The sequence below is a fragment of the Dryobates pubescens genome, chromosome 8 (assembly GCF_014839835.1).
Source record: "Dryobates pubescens isolate bDryPub1 chromosome 8, bDryPub1.pri, whole genome shotgun sequence".
Lineage (NCBI taxonomy): Eukaryota > Metazoa > Chordata > Aves > Piciformes > Picidae > Dryobates > Dryobates pubescens.
The window spans coordinates 17,144,012-17,156,663 of record NC_071619.1 but is presented as its reverse complement, the minus strand read 5'-3'; the positions used below and the strand labels follow the sequence as shown (position 1 = coordinate 17,156,663).

Here is a 12,652-nt window from a genome sequence, read left to right as displayed (position 1 = left end):
CCTAAGAAATGCTGCTTCTTGTGAAATCAGCTGTTATGCTGTCTATTAACACAGTACTCTCCAGAGATGCCTGAGCTGACTGAGGGTAAGGCAGAAAAGGAGCAAGTTTTGGAGCTAGTGGACACATACTTGCACCTATTAAAAGGCAACACTAGTGCACAGACACACTGATATGGCTCTGTCCAGGATGCAAATGCAGATTCCTGTGTGGTAAGATGCCGTGTCATGCACAGAATGTTGCTTTCTCAGAGTTGGGTAGAGGATACATCCTGTGAATACAGATAGCAGTAAATGTGCCTTTTATCCATAAAACCTGATGTTACCAGGTGTGCTACATATGATGTATGCAAACAAGCATCTTCCTAGGGGCATCTTGAAGGACTGCATCCCCCCGGGGCCTTCTGCCACTTGAGCTAGAAGTAAGCTCCAAGGTTTTGGTAAAGAACAGTTTTGTGATCCCCAATAGAGACAAAGAAGTGAGCACGCTCTTGAGGCCACACACAGAAAAGGGACTCAGCTGTGGGCTGCAACTTGTAAGCCCTCAGGCTTTTGCTTCTTGAGCTAGTACTAGTAACAACCCTTACAGCTTCTTTAAACCTCTGGTTTAGAAGGTGGCACAGTTCCACCTTCATTAGACCAGATTCAACGTGCCTCAGCAAAGAGCTCAGGACAATATGGATGAAATAGATCAATCAATCATATTGTAAATTATCCTGCTCCTCCCAAGCAGTGAATCAAAATTTCCATGATTGCCACAGACTTGGAGGCTTTTGTCAGCCCCTTCACTTCCCTGGAAACCAAAGCAAGGAACATCATAAGAAGGTTCTGCCAAAGTAGTCACAGCATTATTTTCCCCATTTGGGGATAGTATCATGGCCTGCCCTTTGCAGTACCTTTCCTCTAAGAAATACAAAGACCATCACACTGATAACATCTCACCACCACCGAATCACAGAATGGTAGGGCTTGGAGATCATCCTCTGGAGATCATCGAGTTCAACCACCCTGCCAAGGCAGGTTCACCTAGAGAAGGTCACACAGGAACATGTTGCAGGAACATGTTGTGGTAGTTTTAGGCTATGCCTTTAAAATTTTTCACAAATCTGATCAGAAAAGTAATAAAATGTAAACAAATCACTGTTGGGTGTAAAAAGTAAACCAGATAATTCCAAACAATTTAATTGGAGAGATATCTACCATAAGACTGGTTGTACTAAAACAATTCCTTCTTCTCATCCCTTCTCATGCTTCATTGCTCTGGAGAGATACTAGCTTGCTTCTGCTTGACCTTGGCTACACTGTTTTGGTTAAGTCTAGCAGCAGTAGTAGTTTTGCCTGTAAATACAGCTTCCATTTGCTTCTAACTGAGCTGGTCTGGCAAAGTTAATGTTGGGGGGGGAGCAGGGTGTGTGTGTGTGTGTGTGCTGAATTTCAACCCACCGCAGATGTTCAGGTGGGTTTTGAATGTCTCCAGAGATGGAGACTCCACTACCTCTCTGGGCAGCCAGTTTTATTGCTCTGTCACCCTTAAAGAAGTTCCTCCTAATGTTTAGATGGAACTTTCTATGTTCAAGTTTGTGCCTGTTACCTCTTGTCCTGTCACTGGGCACCACTGAATAAAGATTGGTCCCATTATCTTGACACTGACCCTTTAAGTATTTATATGCATTTATGAGATCCCCCCTGAGTCTTCCCCTCAGCCTCCAACCTGTACTGATACATGAGGTTGCTCTTCCCAGAACTTTATGCTTGTCCTTACTGAATTTGATTAGATATCTCCCTGTCCATCTCTCCAGTCTGTCCAGGTCATGCTGGATGGCAGCATAGCCTGAGGGTGTGTTAGCTACTCCTCCCAGTTTTGTGTCATCTGCAAACTTGCTGAAGGTGCACTCTATCCCTTTGTCCAGATCACTGATGAATGTATTGGATAGGGCTGGACCCAGTACCGACCCCTGAATGACACCACTAGCCACAGGTCTAAACTAGACTCTGTCCCACTGACCACAACTCTCTGGCCTCGACTTCAACCAGTTCCAAACCCATCTCACCACCCAGTCATCCAATCTACACTTCTCAAGCTTGGCTGTGAGAATGCTGTGGGAGACAATATGAAAATCCTTGCTGACATCAAGGTAGCCCAACATATCTGCTGCCCTCCCCTCAGCTATGCTGCTGGCTGTGCCATTATAAAAGGCTATCACATTGGTCAAGCAAGACTTCTCACTGGTGGATCCATGCTGAATGCTCATGATAAGCCTGTTTTCCTCAACATGCTTTGAAATGGCACCAAGAACAATCTGCTTTATCACCTTTCCAGCCTTAGTTACCCTGCTCCTCCTTCTTGCCTGTTTTGAAGATTGGAGTGACATTGGCCTTCCTCCATGTCCTCAGGCACCTCTCCTGTTCTCCAGGATGTTTTGAAGGTTATGGACCAAAAACTTTGGGAAGCAGAACATGCTTCTCTGATATATGAAACAGAAAAAGGGAGCAACTTTATATAGCTTGCTAATGAGTCAACAGCAAGGCTGGGAATGGGACCCAGATCTCCTACCTTGCATCTTTTGCTGATTGTGCTACAGTAGTGCTTTGTTCAGAAGAAAGAAACACCAGACTACAAGACTGACTTCAAATGAACTCATCCTTCAAGCAGGAGTCTGTGATATTAACATGGATTCAGGAAAATTCAGGGGAAATCTCCCAGGAACTTCACTGATTTAAATCAGAACTACAGAGTGATGAGAAGAAAGCTGTACTGCACTGAGTCTTGGGAACAATGTTTGAGGTAAAAGGAGGCAGGCTAGAAAGATCACTGACCTCTCCCTCATCTTTTGAGAGTAGTTGTCCACAAGAAAGGAAGTCTTCATATTTGGCAAAGGGGATGACAGGCTCTGGTAGCTCTCGAAGGTAAAGCTTCAGGAGGGACGCCACAGTGTGAACATCTGTGTTGCTGCAATAGAGAAGAGGGAGGGAAATTTAGAAACCCACATTACCCCAAAAGCTCCAAGTTGAAGGTGCCTCAAGGTCCCTCTTAGGGACAAATTAAGTACATGGAAAGAAGGTGTTCTGCCATGTTTGTACTGGGCAAGAGAGTCTATCTGGGAGCAAGGGAAATATGTTCCTTTCACTGCACTTGATTTGGAAACAATCACATGGATTTCACACCTGCAGAAAACATTTGCCTCTGCCTAGATATCCCAGGCCATACACAGATAGTTTTAGTGACAAATAGAGAACATTTTGCTTGCTAGGAGGAAAAGCATTTCACTTAGCCAGGGTGGAACTGCCTCTCCCTTGTTGCTATCTCTCACTATACATACCAAAGACCAAAAAGCCTCAGCTGTCACACTACTCAGGTACCCCTAGGCTTGCCTCCTTCAAGTCTGTATGGAACTTTCAGTTATCACATTTCAAATCACCAACGCAAAAGGCACTCATTCCTTCATGGACATCTTTAGTGCCTCTGTTAAAGGTGAGATTTTACAATGATCTATTTAGCCAGTGCAGATGCCTATGGAAATAAAGGTGCTTTCTCTTTTAAAAATGCTGGGGATAGGCCTATCTTATCTTCATGACAACGAAGTAAGTGTGGATTAGACTAAGGTAAAACATGCAAGTGAAACTGTCGCTCCTAATGCATAGATACTCCTGTTCCAAAACATGAGCATTGTGCAAAATAACTTTGTTCATTTCTACATGAATTGAGATAATTCTAATTCTGAACTAGAACACCCAGACATTTAGTTAGGAATGCAAGGATTCTATTGAAGAAAAGATGAAGTGAGATAATCTGATGCTTTCAAACTTAGTTTTTTTTTCATTAAAAGATCTCTAAATATTTGACACTTCCATTTAAGAAACAAATACTGACTGTGGTTAAGAATGAAAGAAAGGAGGATGGGTGGTCTGGGAAGCTGAGGAGATGGAAGAATTAGAAGAATGTTTCAAGTAATCTCTAAGCATATTCTTCCCAAGATGAGACCAAAGACTGTGCTGCTTATGCAGGAGAGTGCTGGCTCTTCCTGCAGCAGTAGGTTAGGGTGCTAATGGCAATATCAAGACTGGCTGTAGGTCCATGGGAACATATCCCCTAGGTTAGTATGCTGCCACTATACCAGATGCTGCCTGGACCAGCTGGAAGAGTGGTGTTCAATTGAGCAGCTAGAAATGGAGCCAGGTCTGATGGAAAACGGATCCCAGATCTGATCCCATGTCTGGACCTATGGTAGAGATGGGGCCATATTTACACATTGGCCTTTGGTTCCAAATATCCCTGGAGTTCAAGGTTTCTTATTAGTGTCAAAATCTATTTCTCAAAGCACTGTTTAGGTTAGCAGAATGCCAACCCTCACTCTGGGTAGCATGTACATATGACAGAGGTTAGGAAATGTTAGTTACAGACTATGGATAGGATTTGTCTGTGAGAGCATCCACACTCTTGATGATTTGCCTGCCTGGACTCAGGGCCATTGTAGAGATAACACAGCTGAGAGCCACGCCCCATCCCTTGTTGTCCTTGGATGGAGCACTCTGAGCCAGAGAAGAGAAACTCCTCCAGTGAGAGTCATTATTAAGATGAGCCTCTACTGTTTATCTTGCCTCTAAGCTACAACTCCCACTGCCTCACAGCCACGTTTGTGCCTGGCTACAGACCCTGTTTTCCTGGACCTGGACCCTGGCTCATGTGCAGATTACATAGCCTGATCTTGGACCTGCTTCCTCAGTATGGAGTTGCCTGGCAATTGCTGGACTGTGTCACTGCCTGTTACACAAGGCAAGCAGCTGTTACATGCTTGGCTCCTGGCTCACCTTGCTGTGCACAGAACCTGGCCCTTGCTGCTCCCTGACATTGGCATGGTCAGTAGAACAAAAAGGCAACTAGCACATCTCTATACCAGGCAAGGACAGATTACATCAATGTTCTTATACTGAGAAATAAAATGCAAATTGCCAGCAAATTCAGAAACATTTGACATGCTTCATGACATGCTGATCAGCTCCATGTATTGTACACAACAGGCAGGGGAGACGTGAGGTGGTGGTGACTATTCTGAAACGTAGTGTCAAAGGAAGTGGAAGAGGTGAGATATTGGGCAGATACACTATGGTTGTAGCAAGGGAAAATGCAACATCCAAAAGCAGTGAAAATCCTAGGTCAAACCTCTGTCACATCCATTTCTGCAGTGGGATCCCACCGACTGCTGAGTATGCTGCATTCAAATCCAGCAATGTGTTTCATTCAGCATGTGCTTAAGCTGAAATGCTAGGATAACCCCATACAGATTAATGGGCTCAGTTTCTCCCTCTGCTCAAGCACTTGGATGAATGAAGGTCTCCACACCCAACAGCATGCAGGAGAAAACCCCAACAACACTTCAAGTGAAGAGAACGACAGTGTGGAAAGAAGACGTAAACTACAACAGGCACTGCAAGGCCATCCTTGACAGATTTTGCATACCACAGATAAACCAGCCTCAATTTGGTGAGGCCAACCTACCTGTCAAAAAGGGGCTTCTCTCCACAGTCAAAAGAATCCTGCAGATCTTTGACAAGGTTGGCTTGGCCAGGCATCCGAAAGAGCCCTTCCTCTCTAAGACCTCTCTCCCGAATAAAATCCACACACTGTTCCACCAGCAGCGGGGCCAAGCGCTGGCCATACTTTCTCTCGTACTGTACGGTGTCCTCCAATCGCTGTCCAAAGATCCCTGCCAACAGAGACATCTGGTTTTCAGCTTAAACTCTTCTTGAGCTGTCGTTCAGGGCATATAATAAGGGAAGCTTTCACACAGATGGGGTGAGTCTGGGCGAAGGCCCAGTTTCTAACAAACTCAGAAGGACAACATTACTTTCATAACTAAGAATTATATGCTGAGTTCTTTCTTTTTTCTTTCCCCCCCCCCCTCCCTTTTTTAAAGAGCACTATCCCCTGACCCAAACCACTTTATAAGTCATTATACACAAGGAAGGTGGGGGTCAAGATTTTATTTATGGTAATCTGCAGCTGTGCTGGATCTGAATTAAGTAATTGTACTTTCATTGAATCTTCTTTTTAAAGGATGCCAAAACAAAGGCTACATTGACTTTATGGGGACACGATCCCTTTCTGCATGTACCCACCTCTCAGCTGTCACACAGCTGCTCTCCAACAGTGTGCAGCTGCCCAGCCCAACAGGTAACACTCCTGCTGGCAGGGATTGCCAATGTGACAGAATACAGCTGTCAACATTCAAGCTGGCTGTTGTGACAATCCCCCACCATCCTGCAAGCTTTTCATTTCTACCTATTTTCCTGTAATTAAAATTAAAATACAGAGTAGAATGCCTACAAATTACATTGTTCTTCCTATTAAAAATGTGTGCTGCACTTCTTGCACCTTGTAAATATCAAGAGTACCAGATCCTGTAAACCTAGACTGGCCTAGGTAATTGTTAAGCCAGATCTACTGTAAACATATATTGTTAAGTATGAAGCCCTGTCGCCCTCTTTGGGGAAACTGAAGTTCCTGGTCTGCTGAATGCCATTATTAGCACCAGATCTTTTGACAGCACAGAAGGGGCCCAGGCTGTAAGACTCAGAGGTTTCAGTTCAATCCCTGCCACTAGGAGACCTGCTTCATCTAAAAAGAGAGCTGCTGAGTTGTGTTATAAAACCCTAATACTAGCACACTATAAGGTATGGTGGAGTCAGGGCAGATAGTATCCAAGTTAACCATATTTTGGTAATATGAATTCAGTAGGTGAGAATCTCAGAACCTACTAAATTTCAGATAATACCAGATCATAGCAGATAGCAAATGCTATTCAAAGATTTCTCAGACTAAAAGCAAGATTTTCACTGATACCAAGGAGCTTTAGATCATGTGTTCAGCACTCAGTTAATCCTGCAGGTCTGAAAAACAGCAGCATAAATGACTGGAGTTATAGTCTGTTCACAGCCAGTAGCCAGAAGTAGTGCTTATACCAGGCCAGGGGACTTGATCATTTCTTAGGGCTCTACTTACCTTCCTGCTACTAACCACATTTTCCATTTTTATTTTAGTGCTATATTCACAGGAGGCTGATAACTCCTGGCCAGAACTTTCTTTAACCGCCATCCTCTGTCCTTCATACGAGACACCATGTCAAACCAACCATACCTGCTGAATCCTCAGCAAAAAGAACCTTTTACTATCAGTTTCAACTCTCTGAATAAACCAGACAAGGATGATCCTAAGCTTCAATTTATTTTCCCTGACAGTTTGTTATGCATTAGAAACAGTAAACCTTCCTTACACCCCTGCCTACTCAACTGTGTTCCAGTATCAAAGCTGGAGGGCCATGAAAAGACTTGAAGGAAATTCCCTCCTTATCCTGACAGGAGGGCATGCCCTGGAGCATAGTAGTTTTTAATCACTGTAAATATTGGTTTTCTTGCAGTGTAAAGGTTTTACTTGTTCTCCTGTCTAATCTGTTTGAATTTTCACCGAGATAGATGTCTCTGAAGTAATGTGCTGGGACAGGGAAACTCTTCCTGCTTTTGCACAGGTTGCTTTGTAATCTCATGATGCAATCCCTGCTGTCATGATGGGACAGAACAACTGTTTGGTATGTGGGGATCAGTATTGTCCAAAGATTTCCAGAGGCTGAAGACCATGAAAGAACAACCTTTTCAGTTATTTCTCAGATACCTTCCAAATCCAAATCAGAGCTGAAAAAAGTGAAATCTCCATGGCCTGTTCATATCTCAGCTTCTCTGCTTAGCCTTTTCATGGCAGGAGTAAACTCTCAGCATTGCATATCATAGTGAATGCACACAGGAATGATCCAGGGAACAAGACTTGCAAGCCACAGTTCAGGCCCCTCGGCTGTGAAAAGGTGAGCATTAACGTGTCCTGTTTAATCTCCTTTATGCTATTCTGCTGCTGATAATTTCTCCCTGCTTCTCTGGACTGACTGTTGATCCTGTCTCACAGGCCAATGCAAACCAAGGTCCTTCAGCCTTAGCTGCAACAAGGCTGAGTCAGACCCCATGCTGTGCACCTTAGAGACAAACTCCATATCTTATCATCAATCTCTGAACCAGACTTCCTCCCACCAAACCCATTGGTTTCCTTACAATGATACATGGTATCCACTCTTCTAGATGCAAGACATAGAGGTTTAGGGAGGTCAGGCTGTGGTAGATGTCAGGACAATTACAGGATAGCAGCCTTTTTTTCTCAGAGTTCTTCTTGCCAAGTCATAGCCCTGTTTCCTAAAGGCCTGTTTAGACTCTGGGAAGGAGGTTTATAGTCTGCATCCTAGATATAGAGCACAGAGAAAATGATTTTCCAGAAGCTCATGTTCTGGTCTTCCAGACTCACACCAAGGACAAACGCAGTCTCAGACACACATGTGCAAACATACACAGAACAACTGCATGCATAAGGTCCACTTGCAATGGGAAGCTTTGTCTACATTTTCTTAGCCTTGGTTGGTCTGTGGGCAGCAACATGCTCTAACAGATTTCGGAGAACGTTAGTCCTTGCCTTCCCAGTCAGCTCGGATCACAACAACAGTAGCTTTCTCTATGCATAATCAGCCCATCAATGACATCTGAGTAATAAGTTGACTGCAGCCAGAGACCACTGACAGAGTTTATGGAATGTGACACTAAGGTAACAGAGAAACAGAAGGGTGCTCTGCTTTGAGATTCAGAAGGATCAGCAGATGGACTTTCTCAAGCACAGTATTAACGCTATTATGGGCGTCTGTGTCAGAACCAGATTCTGGTCTCCCCTAATCAGGCAAGGAGGCTGGTAACACCTTTTTCTCATGGATGAAAAAGCAATGGGAAAAGCAATTTTTGGAGGAAACAAAGGCCTCATAATATTCTTCTACTGCAATACTGCTCACCTCTCTTCATATAAATTCAAATAGGTAACAGGAAAAAACAGCCATGAAACCTAGGCTGACATGACTGAGGATGAAGCTGATTACTATCACATGATGAGTGAAAGGAGCTAGCCAAACCATGGTTTCTTCTTGTGTGACACTGTGTGCCAAAAGGGCTGTGCAAGTGAGAGCACATAACCCTCACAGGTAATTGTTTTGCTGAGCTGAAGAAAAGACTGTGAAGCCATTGTCAGAGTGAAAGACTTCTCCCAGCCCAGCCCTCCAGGCTGCCTCCCACCATGCCTTGGCCATCCCACTCCAGTCAAACTCCAATTGCAGATCTATGCTATCTATATTTTTTCTTTCTCCCAATCCTGAACTCTCATTATCCAGTGAAGTGTATCTAAGGCCACCAAGCATTGCAGTATTTTGCCCAATCCAAGTGTGTTGGTAACTGCAACTTTCATGTTGTAGCCCAAGTTACACTGCAGCTCTATGCTTTTTCTCTTTATGTATATTGGTCCTAATGTTCAGGGTCTTTTTGGTGAGCCATTGACAAGGATCCTCCCAGCTGCTGCTCAGAAGAAATGCTGCTCCCAAGCCAAGCCTTTTGCCAGTCAGAGCATTAGAGTTGGGGTTCAGAGAAAGCAAGCACAGAGCTGCAGTTAGAGTGGGGCTGGCAAGCTGGCCTTGGAGGAGTTGTTTATCTGTGCAGTGGCTGTAGAACTGGTCTGTGGCTTAGAAAAGAAAATTAGAGTTAGGGTTCAGAAAAGGAGCAAGCTAAGAGCTGTCCCCAATTGGAGTGGGGCTGGAAAGGGACTGTCAAAGGCAAATAGGGGCTGCTGACAATTCTGAACTTGAGGAAATCTTCTATCAGAGCATTTGCTGGGGGGCACTGATGATGTCTACTCTCAGGAACAATACCCTATGCCTCTCACAGCTACACTGGCAAACGATAGAGCAGATGCACCTACTTCTTCCTCCCAGAGATAAACAGGGCAGACAGAGGAGGCAGTGTCCTGCCTGCTCTTGCTTCAGGTAAATCTCAGATGGGCTTGTAAAACAGATGTAGTAAAATGCTCCTGAAACAACCAGGTTATGACAGCATTGCCAGGCTGGGCAGGGACTGCTCTTCCTTGCAAGGAAAGGCTAATAAGAGCCAGTCACACATAGCCTCATCCACTAGCTCCTCAGGGCACAGGCCTATTTTTAATCACTAGTGACTGTAGCTAAGATTGAACTTGGCAGTGCTTCACTCCTTTTGATGATCCTGCTGGAAGACATTAGAGTCTTTCTCTTCATTCAGAAGAAAGGGAGCCAATGCAATCCAGTCATACTCCCAGAGCAAGTCAGGCAGGAAGTAAAGCCAAAAGATACTAGCAACACAAGAGTTAACTTTTCTTGTCATACCCTTATCTGTATCTAGCACTTTTTGTTTGGTTTCAAAGTAGAAAAAAATCCAGCATGCCTGGGACCACATCCTTAATCTCAGAAGGACTCAAGTGATACTGAAAAAAGCGCTAGCAGAGCTACAGAGTTTTTTTTCCCTCTACACCAACAAGCTGCCTCTGTTCTTTAATGATTTAGGTGGCTCTTTGTGGAAAATGCAAGCCAGGAATGATGTACTGACTAAGACACAGACAGGCTCTCTGTCCCAGCCTGAATAGCTCACCCACCAGCTCCAGGCATACAAAGCCTATACATTCAGCTATGCTGTCCAGACATGCAGTGGGCAGGAAAATATATGCTCCCTGCTTAATTTTTCCTCATCAGAGCTCTGATTTCAACCAAAATAAACTAAGTCCAGAGATAATAAAGTCAGTTCTTGAGGAGATTTTCTTTGCAGGGAGGACTGAGGACTCCGTATGTGCTTAAAATGGGAAAAGTTCAGACACACCTACGTCAGCTGTATGTACAGCTTAGCACACACACATTAGAAGATGTGTGGGCAGATAATCAGGCACACACCTGGATGCTGCTACACAGCAGTACAGACACCCATGCATGCATGCGCTGCCTCACAGAAAGGCAGTCTGTGGATGTAAAGATTGTGTACGTGCTCACCTGCACAGGTTAAGCCTCTGCTTTTACCTTACCACACTCATGCTTAGGCTCCCATTTATCTGTCCCTCTCACACGTGAAATCACTGAGAGAAAAACCCCGGGCAGACATTCAGAAATGCATGTGCTTCACAGCACAAGACGCACACAAACCTGCAAATCATTTCCCTCCCCTGGGAGGCCCACCCAAGCACACGCCATGTGAATTACTGCAGCAGCAATTGAAAAAGGAGTTCCACCTTAGGAGCCGTACATGCCGGAGTAAACTATACAACTTGTCCCCAGTGACTAAACAATGCAGCCAGACAAAGCATGAAAGAATGAGGCAAAAGAACAGAAGGGACAGATGATTAAGAATAAAGAGAAACTGATGAGTTAACTTGCCCAAGGTCACACAAGTGAGTCCTTGGTATATCTTGATGTCTTCTGACCCCGTTCCCTGCAAACAGCAGCCTCTATGTAGTAGGAGCCGATGGCTCTTATCCACATGCATCCATTTAAGTATTCTAGGTAAAAGGAAACAGAAACACACCTCCCCAGAACTATCTTCAAATGCTGGCTTCACATCTGGTAGTATTTTTGGCCACAGAATGAGTCCTTCCCACTCTTTTGCCCTTTGTAAAGCCAGCTCCTTTTTCATATTCTTAGCCTCTGTCTGAGACTAAGCTCAAATATCTGCTTTTCCTCCAGGAAAAGAAAACCATAACAAATCCAAACTCCAGAAAATCATCTCATACCTCTCGTTCTTGTGCAGCACTCTGCTACATGACAGGCGCTGAGCTTCAAGCAGAACCCGGGCAGTGTCAGACAGCAGGAGCGGCAGAGAAAGAAAGTCCTGACTTCAGGCATCAGACACATTCTGAGTCCCAGCACTGGCAGCTTTCCATTCACCCGGCGCTACAGAAGGGAGAGCAGCCGACCTGCCCTGAGAGATAATCTCAGCAGCACATCTGGTCTTAGCTCCACAACTCCGCATTAATTATGACTTGTGTAGAAAGCATTTGAAATATCCAATGAGATGCAGAGCTCCCCAGCTCCCTCCACATGGGGAAGGAGAAAGAAGAAAGATAGGCAGGTAGGGTCTTGCCCACCCTCGAAGCTGCTGCCAATGTAAACAGCGGCTAAGTATGGGTCACAAGTTTTAACAAAGGCATCCCCCATCGGCTGTGTAATATATTCATGCTCTAATTGCTTGTCAGATCTATTCTAGATAGCTGGAAAAGCTGAGCAACAGTTGCTGTCTGCATGCCACACTCTGGATCTCTTCCTGATACAGGCAATGTTATTTGTGCTCCAGGCAACCGGGTGCCCTGGTCTGGCCTCGTATCTGCTTATGAAGCATCAGAAGAAGAAACTCTTCTTGGAGGGAAAAATATGCCCACCTCAGCCTCAGTGTACTGTCAGAGTACCTCCACAGCTCTGGGACATGTTGGAAAGTTTTACACAGCTTAGGAGAAGCTACGGTCTTCGACCCATGCTGGGTTTTTTTAAGCTTACAGCTTCTGCTTTAGCTCTTAACAGAGAAGTTGCCCAATGATGAATAGCTTGGTTAAATAACTCCTGTTATGCAAACCAATCCCCAAGACTTACTTGCAAGAAAACATTCGTCCCCTCAGCTCCTGCTCTCAGGGTAACAAGCCTGTAGTTTAGAGAAATAGCTACCACACAATGTCCCGTGCTGTTATACAGAGGCCAGTCCTCATCCCGTTTACAAAATGCATTCATGTGACTTCAAATCTGCA

At 44.6% G+C, this 12,652-nt stretch overlaps 1 protein-coding gene across 3 annotated transcripts in view; it reads right to left on the bottom strand.

The window, feature by feature from the left end:
- ARHGAP22 (Rho GTPase activating protein 22) overlaps positions 1-12,652 on the bottom strand; it is a 134,329-nt gene that overhangs the window by 15,121 nt on the left and 106,556 nt on the right. For 2 of the 3 annotated variants that reach the window (XM_054163512.1, XM_009897773.2), the window contains exons 5-6: positions 5,495-5,702; positions 2,815-2,947 (exon numbers count right to left, since the gene is read on the bottom strand). In XM_054163512.1, coding sequence (XP_054019487.1) covers positions 2,815-2,947; positions 5,495-5,702 — 341 coding nt within the window. Of the gene's footprint in view, positions 1-2,814; positions 2,948-5,494; positions 5,703-11,647; positions 11,822-12,652 lie in introns of those variants that run through there. The other variant, XM_054163513.1, reaches the window with a different exon arrangement.